At 43.6% G+C, this 12,562-nt stretch overlaps 1 protein-coding gene across 10 annotated transcripts in view; it reads left to right on the top strand.

The window, feature by feature from the left end:
- The first annotated feature begins 1,433 nt into the window (after positions 1-1,433).
- Positions 1,434-12,562, top strand: part of PUM1 (pumilio RNA binding family member 1) — a 138,815-nt gene continuing 127,686 nt past the window's right edge. For all 10 annotated transcript variants that reach the window (XM_075553309.1, XM_075553306.1, XM_075553267.1 and 7 more), the window contains exons 1-2: positions 1,434-1,586; positions 5,905-6,278. In XM_075553309.1, coding sequence (XP_075409424.1) covers positions 5,916-6,278 — 363 coding nt within the window. In that variant the 5' untranslated portion in view covers positions 1,434-1,586; positions 5,905-5,915. The remainder of the gene's footprint in view (positions 1,587-5,904; positions 6,279-12,562) is intronic.

The following is a 12,562-nucleotide window of genomic DNA, read 5'->3' as shown; positions in this document are numbered from 1 at the left end:
CTACCGATTTGATGCTGACTCATAGTGATCAACCGGGTTTCCAAGACTAACTATGTACTCGAGTAGAAAGCCCTGTCTTTTTTGGGTGGAGCGGCTGGTGTTTTTGAACTGTTGATTATGCGATCACAGCCCAATGCTTAACCACCACACTATCAGGCCTCCCTTATTTGTCTACTACAGACATTGCAAATATTTTTGACCATATTCTCATTTGTTCTACTTGTTGTTAGCATTTCTCATTGTCTATATACTGAATTTTTTCAGTTGATTGATTTTTTATTATGAATCAAAGGTTTTTATTCACAACGATTAGGTTTTTCTCCACAAATTAGAAACCCCCAATATTTTCGCCCAGCCTTTTAGAGCCTGTTCTTTGCTTGTTTCAATCCATCAAGAAGTTAGTTTGAGGTAGAAAACTAATCCCATTTTGATGATTTGAAAGTCTACTTTTTTTCTGTGGCCGACAATGGGGACATTCATGGTCATTTGGGTGTAAGTTGCACAGAGCCGGTTTAATTTTTTACTGTCGCCATCTTGAAATTCTGAATTCTTGAACAAGGGGCCCTGCTTTGCAGGGAACCCTGAAAATTATGCAGCTGCCCTGCTGAGGAGTCTCCGACCCTGTACGAAGCACTCAACATAACGACCTTTATCATTGTGACAACAGACTTGTGCGTGTCCAAGAGTAAATTTCAACCCATAGCAACCCGGTGTCCGGCAGAGCTGCACTGCCCATGTGGCTTCTTAGCCTGTGACCTTGCTGGAAGCCCACTGCCCTCTCTTTCTCCTGTAGCCTTTTCGTTAGCAGTTCAGGGTTTAACCACTGATCCATCGGAGCGTGCTTCACTGGTCCCCGCCCCGGCCCCAGGTACATAGAGTAAGTATCTTGAACAGTTCGTGGTGTGCTGGTTAAAGCCCTCGCTGCTTACCTGTAGGTCAGTGGTTCAAATCCACTGGCCACCCAACCGGAGAGGGATGCGGTAGTCTAAAGACTACAACCTTTACACTCTCCCCATGCCCCATTGCCAATGGCCATTGGGCCATCCACTATGGGGGGGGGATGTATATACACACATTCATGTATATATGAATATATAAATACATAGAGGCTATGGAAATGGAAGCAGGAATATGAAAACTGTCGAAATTTGGGAGGGAGCTGGGCGCCCGGGGGGGGGGGGGGGCGGTGGCGCGGCCGCGCGGGAGCTGGGGGCCCAGCGCGGCGCGCACGGTGCGCGCTCAGGTGCAGGCCGGCGGGAGCCCGCCTGCTGCTCTCGGCGGCGCGCGTCGGCCTGGCGGGCGGGCCCTCGCGCGCGCAGCGGTTGTGTTTCCTGTGAGTTTCCCCAAGTTCACACAGGCCCCGGGTTGGCATGGCAACCGGGCAACCTGTTCCAGAGCCGCCTGCCTGCTCCGCACATGCCGCTGCCACCGCCGGCGCCGGGGCCGGAGTCTATCCCATGATGCACCGCGCCAGCCCAGTCCCCAGTGGGCCGCCATGTTGTCGGAGTGAAAGGTAAGGGGGAGCGAGAGCGCCGGAGAGAGAAGATCGCGGGGCTGAAATCCATCTTCATCCTACCGCTCCGCCCGTGAGTATCTGCCCCGTGCCGGCCCCAAACGCTGCGCCGGACCCCTAGCGAGCGGATTGTCCCCTCGTATTGGGGTTTGAGAGCGGTTGGCGGGGTGAGAAGGGCTTTGGAAAAGCCGCCGGGGCCCTGGCCGAGGCTCCTCACTCGCCGTTCCTCGTACATGTTTTGGAGTCAGCGGCAAGGCCCCTATTGTTATCAAAGGAGGGAGGGGGTGGGGAGCGGGTGGAAGCGAGCAAAATGCCGGAGGTTTAGGCCCAGGCCAGGGCACGGACGTGCTTCTTGGTTCTGCCCGGCCCTGGTGGGCGCCCGGGAAGGTTGAGACGTGCCATTTGGGGGGCCTTTTCGGTGGCTTTGCGAAGCCCGGAGCCTCCTCTGTGGCCGTGTGGTGTAATTCCGTGCCACCCTGGATTTCTTCGACTTCTCGAGCTCCCGTGGCAGCGCTGGAGGAGGAGGTGGAGGAGGAACAATAAATCGCTTCGGCAGCGGCCATAGCCCTCGTCCACTGGGGAGACCCACCGGGCGGGCGGGGGGGTGGGAAACCGTGCGAGCCTTAAACGGGGAGAAGTGGCCATCAGGAAGTTTCCGATCGCTCTTTGGCTCCTGGGTGCTGGTGGCCTTTTGTTTCCGTGAGAGCTGATGTGTGGGGTGGGTGCTTCCTCTTTTCCGCCGCCTTGTGTTGTGGTGTGTCTCAACTCAAAAGCAGGGTGCCTCCTCGCCCAGACAGACAATGCGAGAGAGTTGGAGCCCTCGAACGTGCTTGGTAAACACAGATCATTTTGTTGGGCCCGTCTCTTCGCTCCCACGTCCAGCTCGCGCAACTTTTCTTCCATTGGCGTCTCCCCCCCCCCCCCCCAGCCCACAACCTAGAGCGGCTTTATCCTGCCCAGAAGTTGTTCCCATCCTTGTCGAATTAAGAAAGACGGTTCGTAAGCTCTCCTTATCAATTCACTCACTTCCGACCCTTAGTGAGATTATTGAGAGAGTTTATGAGGCTTTAAAAAAATAGTTCTGTGTTAAAGGCAGTTACTCCTGAAACAATGGGTTTGTCGCTGTTGGGTTGCTTTTTAGAAAAATGTTAAATGAAAGCTCTTAATAGATTGACCAAGACAAGGCAAGCTGGGGGCGGGGGGGGGGGGGGGGGGCTCCTGCAAGCAGATTTATTAAGTGAGAGAACTATTTTGGCCCATGGCTAATTTTAACTTCCCAACACACTCTTGGGAGCTGTTGGTTCTTTATCTGGATCTTTGGGACAGACAGGAATTCTGAACTTTGAGTTAGAATTTTGCCTTAGCAGCCAATGAATTCATTTTGTTCACGGCCACAGCTTTTTGGAGTTGGAATTTGTTTCGTTTGGGTCTGAGTTGAGCAGCTTTAAGAGAAATTTATGACCCCAGAATGTTTACTCCATGTGGTGAGAACAAACAAATACCTTTTAAACCACAAAGTATTTTAGTAAAGGTGAACCATGTAGATAGGGGACAGGGAAGGGGGGGGCGCGGCTCTGAAGCACACCCTACCAGAGATAGTGAAAACAACAACAAAACCTAGCTTGATGTATGTGGTTTGAAGACTGGGAAGAGGAGCTGGAGTCAGCACTTCGTGCCAGTTACTTACTGAGTATTTATTTGAAAAACGTAACCCTTGTGAAAACCACATTTCAAACACTTTTACTACAACACTACAACTTTTTAGTGAGCTCCAAGACTTCCTTAAAAGACCTTAGCAATTTAAATGTGTTCTAATATGTAGGTGGATGATTTCTTAAATTTTGCCTGGTAGTTGCCCAGAAATTACAGAACCACTCGAGACGCATCTTTTACTTGCTTAGGTGTTTGCTCCCTCTCTGGCTGTCCCTTCTGCCAGGTTTTTTCTTGTTTGAGCAACTTGCCGCATTAGGTGAAGCAGGAAGTTGTTTCAGGGCACACAGATAGCTTTACAGAAGTCGATTGTTTTGTTTGAACATTTTAATGGGAGGCCCCCCCCCCAAAAAAAAATCCCTTACTAGAATGATGTTGTGTTCAGTGTGATTTAGTGGGAAACATCTTTTTAGTAGAAAAGTATCTGAGAGAGCGATTATGGCAAATAGATTGCATTTCGCTGCGCACTGCTACTTTAGGAATGCTCCCCACTGGATCAACGGTCTATGGCCATAACTGGGGCATGCATTGAGGCGACTATTTAAACCTACCCAAACGCTTGATGTCTTGGCTCTGTTTGGGTCAAAACAACAACAAAAAAGTAAACCGGAGAGAGAGGAAGAATTGCTTCCATTTTCTAGATGATGAGAAACGGGTTCTAAGAGGTTGCTAGTTAAGTGGCAAACATGGATCTTGCTCTACAGCAAACAAACTGTTAGGCTGAGGTTCTCTTGTAGAAGACAAATGGACTAGGCCAGTAGTTGTAGTGGAAGGGTTGAGTTCTTTTGAAAGTCCTACAAGAGGGCCTTAGGCTGATTTGCAAGGACTGAAGATGGTGAAACCAGTGCTGACTTTCTGGTTCTGGCACTGAGCACAGATAAGATTTGATCATTCAGGAAAGCAGAACCCAGAGTGAGCACAGCTAGACTAGCCCAGTACCCTAGTAAGGTTCTAATGGATTGGAATTAACTGAGGCTAGACATTTCCAAATTTGGCTTTGGACAATTTGCAAATAACATTGTGTTCAAAACATGAATTAGTGTGGGAGAGTTCTTTTCTGTCAGGAAGTTTAGTTCCATAAAGAGAAATATCTTAATAGATTTCTCATGAATCTTGTGAGGTTGTTTTTGAAAGGGAGAGAAAAGACCTCAGTAGCAGTGAAGTATCAGGTTGACAGCCTTGGAAATCAGACTCTAGTGGCTGTAAGCCAGCTACGCTCCATTGTAACTGATTTCTTTCTTTGAAACATTTTTTACAATATTTTAAGTACCCACTGCTTACAAGCGAATGTAGTTTTTGATTGTAGCATTAAGTACCATAAATGTAGCATTGAGTAGTAATGCTTCATAGTAACATTTTTTCCTTTGTAACATTTAAAAAAGTATCTTAAATATTCATGACTGACACATTGTTCTAGCTTACAAGCAAATGTAGTTTTCGATTGTAGCATTAAGTACCATAAATGTAGCATTGAGTAGTAAGGCTTTGTAGTAACATTTTAGGATTCTTGGTTGATCCTTCCGGAGTACAGTAGCAGATGCAAGTGAGAGAAATAGTGCCCATATTGGATTACTGGGGAGCAGCAAAGGCTTTGAAGAAAGGACTAGGTTTGGGTGCAAAATCTTTACGTTTGAATTGCTTCTTTGCTGCTCAGTAGTTGAATGGCCTTTGGGGCACAGGCACTGGGCACATCACAGCTTTTCTGTATACTAGAGGTACAGAAATCATACACCAGCTTAAAAAATCAAAACCTTCAAAACAAAACTTTTTATCTGTAAAATAGGAATAACAATTCTTTCATTGTTTTCATGATGATTAATATCTGCAGCATACTTGCCACATAATTACTGGTTTTGAGGCCGTTGGGCCTTACAGTGAGTCCTTCTATGGCAGTAAGGTGACTGAATTCGGTTTGGTGAACTCCTGTTTCTAGTTGAGTACTAATGGGGTGCTGACATAAATAAAAGTGTATTGGTAAGTGATTGGTAGAAATAATGAATTTTCCCCCACTGAGGAGGAGATTTACACTGAGTACGTTGCTGTGATTCTTGCCAGCAGATCTTGTTTCTTTGAGCAGTGTCCTAGGAATGAGCTGAACCTCTTCCCTTTCAAGTTTAGACAATTGGAGTCATTGGGAATTATACATAAAGTTTAGGTTTTTGTTCGGCTCATTGGCCCGTGTCTGCTCTAACTGTACAGTTGTGAAATTTTGACGGTAAGGTGAATAGTATCAGTTGGCTTGCATGAAATAGCTTGAGTAGGAAAGCTGTTGATTGACAGCTGCTTCTACATTGTTACCTTTTGATGATTGGCATCTGCTTCCACATGGTTACTTTTGATACATCTTTTGTTGTTGTTGCTGTTTTTGAGTTGAGTATCTTGCCAGAGTGCCTGCCACTATTTACTGGTAGTGAGAGGAGTTTTTGGAAAAGTGGAATTAAAAAACACTGGCTCTCCCCTCAACTTTAGGAAGCCCCCTTGCATTTCCATAAATATATGTTCATCAACTTAAAATGGAAGATTCAGTGTAGAAAATTGTCATATACATTTAGCTGCTGGGTAGAAACTGTAGATGATTGTACTGCAGAGAAGGCATGAATTCCTATTTTTATCCTGCTGTTAAATTATAACGTTTAAAAGAATGCAAACGGAGTCTTTCGAACCTGTCTGTCTATCCTCAGGTGCTGGTGGAATGAGCGTTGCATGTGTCTTGAAGAGGAAAGCAGTGCTTTGGCAGGACTCGTTCAGCCCCCACCTGAAACATCACCCTCAAGAACCAGCTAATCCCAACATGCCTGTTGTTTTGACATCTGGAACAGGGTCCCAAGCGCAGCCACAGCCAGCTGCAAATCAGGCTCTTGCAGCTGGGACACACTCCAGCCCTGTCCCAGGATCCATAGGAGTTGCAGGCCGTTCCCAGGACGACGCTATGGTGGACTACTTCTTTCAGAGACAGCATGGTGAGCAGCTTGGGGGAGGAGGAAGTGGTGGAGGCGGCTATAATAATAGCAAACATCGCTGGCCTACTGGGGATAACATTCATGCAGAACATCAGGTAAAAAAAGTTCACTATTTCAGCTTTCAAACTCTTTTATAATCATTGTCCACTTCCGATGCTTTCAGTAAATGTCTTTAAAGCCTAAAATGCTAATTTAGTATGGCCTGAACAGTCACTTGTTTTAAAGGATGATTATAATTTGTCACTGGGTCATTTACCCTTCCGTGCTAAAGCTTAAAATGGCCAACTCACTTATTCATAAAAGTCTTAGGATTGCTTTTGTGTGTACAATGTATTTATTTCCGAAACTACTCCCCCCTCCCACTTTGACACACAGATGTGTAAGAACTGCTTGGCCAAGTATATATTTTAGAATCGTGTCTGGTGGGTGTGGGTAACTTTTTAAACAAGATAGTATTGTTGAAAATAATAGCAAGTTAATAAAATAGCTGCTAAAATGATATGTACTTGAACTAGAACTGGTATTTTTCTAATGTTTCTTGCCAGACGACCTGGTTGTAGCTTTTAGGTTTTAATCAGCTTTGTCCTCTTATTTTAAACTCTTGTTTGGTTTTGCCTAATTTTAACACCTTACAATCTTATTAATTTGAAACCAGTCTATTTTACCGAGAAGAGCCTTTAACCTGCTCTGGATTTCTTAACTTCTTGAATGTGATGAAAGGATTAGCATATTTATTCAGGCTATTTGAAGTATAGATTGAATTTTTGAAGACTCGTTTTCTATTGAGGGGCTATGTTTTGCCAGACCTCAGGTACTGATGTGTAGGCAGACCCAAGTACACTTGTAAATTTGAGTAGTCAGTTGTATAACCCCCCCAACTCTTTCAAAAAGGGCAGCCAGGGTAGCTGACCCACAGTCAGAAGGAAGAGCCAGAGCACCCCCTCGGACCGGCAGGAATTTAGCGAGCATAGTGATGATGCGGGGTTGGATTACCAGCAGTCTTCTGTTTCATAAGCGCCTCCCATTACAGAGAGAGGATAGTATGGAACCTAAGGCAGAGGGAGCTTGCTCCTGGACTCTCAGGGCATTTGTTTTTGTCTTAATCTTTATTTTGTGTCTCTTTATTTGAGGGCCTGCATTTCCTTGTTTCCTCCTTCCTTGTTGTCTTGAAGGCAAATATCAAATGTAATTTATTTTGTGCTATCTGAACCCCTGGAGTTTGGTATATGCCAATAGAGCTTCAGCGGAAATTTATTGTATACACTAGTCCCTATTCCCTTAGCCTTTCAATAAAATGGAGAATAAAGGACATGAATTGAACTCAGGAAATAGCAGGGTTTTTGAGTATGTGAGTGTGAAGTACTTTATGCAGATTGGATTGCTGGCAGTTAAGACAACTGGAGTGGATGAAGAGTGAAACTTACTGCATAATGACTTCTGCAGCCCTGGGGTGAACAATGGGAAGGGAAAGTGTGGAACTGACAGGCACCGAATTTGGTGACCACGTTTGAAATCCTTAGGTCTCTGTGGGCAAATCAAATTCTCCCCCTCAGCCTTTGTCAGAGGGAAGATTTAAATAAGACCTGGCTGTGATGTGCATGCAGATCAACACGTTTTTTGAAGGCTCCTGGGCTCTCTTACGCTGACCCCATTTATGAGGTATTGTACCTGACTTACTGTACCATCTAGGTCAGATTAGTAAATGAGCGTTAATGTAAAATGGCAAACCTGTGTCCAGGAAGCAAAACCAGTGACCCACCTTAGAATTCACACATGAACAGTACTGTGGGACTCTAGGGGAAGTAGCTCTGTTGCAGATGTGAGTCACATACGTAGTCATTTGGGTTACATCTTGTCATTGCTATGTTTATTTTCTATGCACCTTTCCCAGGAGGTGTTTCTGAAATTTTTATGTTGATTGAATGAGGGAAGAACAGTGCTTTAGGATTGCACTCAGGTTAGAGCAGTGGATCTCAGTTCTGCTGTTCTGCTAGGAGATGGATGTTAACAGCAGGTGAAGGACAAGCAGTAGTGGACCGGTACCGGGCAGTGGAAGTTCTGAGGGAGGCTGAGCACGCTGCTCTCTATTGATGGGAGGGTGTTTGGTCTGTCAGGTAGTTCTAGGAGAAGAGAGCCACCGATGATAATAGAAACTTACTAATAAGCACTTAGTATGTGCCTGAGGACCCTTAGTGGCTCTGAGGACTGCTAGCCATCCGATTGGCAGTTCAAATCCACTCCGAGGGAGAAAGATGAGGCTTTCTATTCCTGTAAGGAGTTACCGTCTCGGAAACCGCCAGGAGCAGTTTTATTCTGTCGGATAGGGTCACTATGAATCAATATACTTGATGGCAGTGAGGTTGTTTTTTTTTTTTTTTTGAGAAGACTAAGTCTTGCCTGTATTTGGTCTTAACAATAGTTTTATGAGGGAGTAGTCTTTTTTTTTTTTTTAAGAGATGGGGAACCAGAGCTTAATTCCCAGGTCCCCAAATCTATTCTTTTTGATGATTACAGAGCTGATGCTGTGTATGTTATTGAGCCTCCCTAGCCTTAAGGACAAAACAAAACTTACTGCAACTGAAGCACATTCCAAGGTCAAAGAATAGTCTCGCCAGATTTTGCCTTGAAACTTAGAGCTTATACACTTAATAATAAAGAGATGAATACAAGTAATGGTGTTTTTTAAAGTCCACATGAGCATTTTAATTTTGTTACTTGCGTGTCCTAAGTAGTAACTGTGGGTTACTTATCACTATAGAGACAGATGACGCACTATAAAGTGATTCTGTTGTTGCTATATTATTCCATAACTGCTGAGCTGAAGCTCGTGGGCCTATTTCCTCAGGTTTTTAAAGGCCCTTTGGCATAATGGAGCACAGTTCTAGGATCGCTACCAGTAACCCAGCCCCTGCCATCAAGTCCATTCCAACCTGTAGTACAAGGTAGAACTGCCCCTTTGGGTTTCTGAGACTAGACGGCTTTCCAAGAGCAGGGAGTCTAAGTCTTTCTTTCATGAAGGGACTGGTAGGTTCCAAGTACTGACCTTTTTGTTTAGTCTGCTATGCCACCAGAGCCCCTGAGAGCCCCAGAAAACAGACGACAAGAATATCATAGGCAGTGATGACCTGTTGGAGGAAAAGAAACCACATCTGTGACAGGAAGCGCTACTCCATTTCTCGCATTGCGACTTCTGTGTTACTGCTGAAGAAATTGAAGTGTGGGAAGCTTTCGAAATTTATCTGGGGTCAGTCTTTCAGAGTTTTCAGCAAAACTTGAGATTTATTTTATGCCTAAATTTAAAAAGTGACCATTCTTAATAACTGTATGGGCAATGACTCTTTTTATTTAAACTTTTTTCGTTTTACTCTGTAAAGCTAGGATTTTTTGCCTAGGAAAAGGAAAGAGTTTTCCTAGCAAATCCTCTTAATGGCTCAATTTTTTCTCTTAAGAACGAACTATTTATGTTGTACTTAAAATATATATGACTGAATTAAAAGTTATTTTGTTATTCTTGAAACTATAACAGCAAAACACACCAATTCAACAGTTTCTACATGTTGAATTCAGTAAAATTGCTTATGTTCTTGGAGTTTGTGACCATTCTCAACTTGTTCCTTCTCCTTCAACATAAGTGCACTGCCCCATAAGGTTCCTATTGTATCTTTTGAGTTACTGTTACCATTTGGAGCCCTTGGGGATAGCTAGTTCTGAGAACAGTACAATGCCCAAGGCAGGCATTCTTTACTAGGTAAACTATGTGGCTTTATGAAGACTTCAGGAGTATTTTTGGTTTAAGATAGAGCAATTGTTTCAGAGGTTCACCTAACCTCCATGGTTCTAGAAAGTCCAGAGTCTGAGATTTTTCCTTTCTGTGTTTTGCATTTCTCCCCCTTTTGATCAGGATTCTTTTACAGAATCGTAGATAGAAATGTTCAGTAATGGTAGCCACACACCCATGCAGTTCTTCTGATGGTTGATGAAGAGAGCAGTTGTTCATGGGGGCAAATAGCCACCTTTCTATTGCCAACTCCTTCCTTCTTCCTTTGTGGTTCCAGGGCCATAGAGGCCAATTATTGTGCCCTGAATGGTGACTTGCTAGCTTTTATGACTTCCTTTTCAGAACCGAAGGAGCCCTGGTGGTTTAGTGGCTATGACTTGGGCTGCCATCCGTGATCTGCATGTTTGGCAGTTTGAAACCACCAGTAGCTCCATGGGAGAAAGATAGGGCTTTCTACTCCTGTCAATCAGAGGGGGTGTGTCTGAGTCAGCTTTTGACTTGATGACAGTGAGTTTGGTTTTTTGATTTTAAGAACAGAAGCACTAACCACATTATTAGGTTAACTGGGATGCCCCATGAATCTATAACCCCCACACTTCCAAATCACGGAACCGATTGTATTGGTTTTATTTCAGAAGTTTGAAAGTTGGCAGAATTTTTGCATAAGGCCCATTAAGTAGTAGTTTACAACATTAAATGTGTGAGAACGTGTGTTGAAAATAGCACGTAATTCTTTCAAAATCTTGGAAGAGATCTAAAGTTAAGTGAATTTTAGAAAAAAATATTTTGGGGTGAAGAAAGGTGTTCAGATTTATTTGTATACTTATTTAAAAACATTTGCAGTACATGAAAACTGTATGATCTTTCTGTATCTTTTTTCTTATTTAAGAATATAAAACTATGAAGTATCAGTTTAATGGAGTGGTTCTCAACCTGTGGATCGCGACCCTTTTGAGGATCGAATGACCCTTTCACAGGGGTTTCCCAATTCATAACAGTAGCAAAATTACAGTTATGAAGTGGCAACAAGAATAATTTTATGGTTGGGGGTGGTCACCACAATATGAGGAACTGTATTAAAGGGCTGCAGTATTAACCACTGGTAATACATAATACTCCATTTAGTGTAGTTAGAAACTGTGAATCTTTATTATTACTATTTTTGGCCTAATAGGTCTTTGGAGGTAAGTGAAGAAAAGAAGTTTCAGGAAACTTTGGTTTGGCTTGTGTGTAATTAGAAATTTCTTAAAAATTACGATAATGAATGTGGGTCACATGCTATGGAATAGTATAGGCCTCCCTTCAAAGTGAATATTTTTAAATGTTTTGTATTGGTTTTAACTAATTTTTATTAACTAAGAATTTTTCTCTGAATAACTATAAAAAGTTTCATCATACAAAGCCCAAAGTCAAATCTTTTGATTTATTGTAATTGCTTTATTTTAGTATTGTGAAATTTGTTTTCTCTGTAAACTACTCTGAGATAAAGGGGATGATGAAACTGGGAAAAGATATTTAAGGTCCTTTGGTTGAGCTCTGTGGCCTTTGCACTGGATTGTAAGGGCCAGAGATTGGTAGAAGCTCTGCCCTTGGAAAGGGAATTTAAAGAACCATTACATTGAGCTTTCTTTCTTTTTAAAAAATCATTTTATTGGGGGCTCATACAACTCTTATCACAATCCATGCATACATCTATTGTGTAAAGCACATTTGTACATTCATTGCCCTCATCATTCTCAAAACATTTGCTCTCCACTTAAGCCCCTGGCACCAGCTCCTCATTTTCCCCCTTCCTCCCCGCTCTCCCCTCCCTCATGAACCTTAGATAATTTATAAATGATTATTTTGTCATATCTTGCACTCCCTTCACCTACTCTTCTATTGTCTGTCCCTCAGGGAGGAAGTCACATGTAGATCCTTGTAATCCGTTCCCCCTTTCCACCCCACCCTCCCTCCAACCTCCTGGTGTCACCGCCACTATCACCATTGGTACTGAAGGGATCATCCATCCTGGATTCCTTGTGTTTCCAGTTCCTATCTGTACCAGTGTACGTCCTCTGGTCTAGCCAGATTTGTAAGGTAGAATTGGGATCATGATAGGGGGAGTGAACAGGAAGCATTTAGGAGCTAGAGGAAAGTTGTATGTTTCATCATTGTTACACTGCACCCTGACTGGCTCGTTTCCTCCCCAAGACCCTTCTGTAAGGGAATGTCCAATTGCCTACAGATAAGGGTTTTGGGTCTCCATTCCGCATCCCCCATCATTCACAATGATATGATTTTTTGTTCTGATGATGCCTGATACTTGATCCGTTCGACACCTCGTGATCGCACAGGCTGGTGTGCTACTTCCATGTGGGTTTTGTTGCTTCTGAGCTAGATGGCTGCTTGTTTACCTTCAAGCCTTTAAGACCCCAGACGCTATATCTTTTGATAGCTGGGCACCATCAGCTTTCTTCACCATATTTGCTTATGCACCCATTCTGTCTTCAGCGATTGTGTTGGGAAGGTGAGCATCATGGAATGCTAGTTTAATAGAACAAAGTATTCTTGCATTGAGAGAGTACTTGAGTGGAGGCCCAATGTCCATCTGCTACCTTA

The sequence above is a fragment of the Tenrec ecaudatus genome, chromosome 1, assembly GCF_050624435.1.
Source record: "Tenrec ecaudatus isolate mTenEca1 chromosome 1, mTenEca1.hap1, whole genome shotgun sequence".
Classification (NCBI taxonomy): Eukaryota; Metazoa; Chordata; class Mammalia; order Afrosoricida; family Tenrecidae; genus Tenrec; species Tenrec ecaudatus.
Note: the sequence above shows the minus strand (reverse complement) of the source record. Positions and strands in the feature narration are given on the sequence as shown.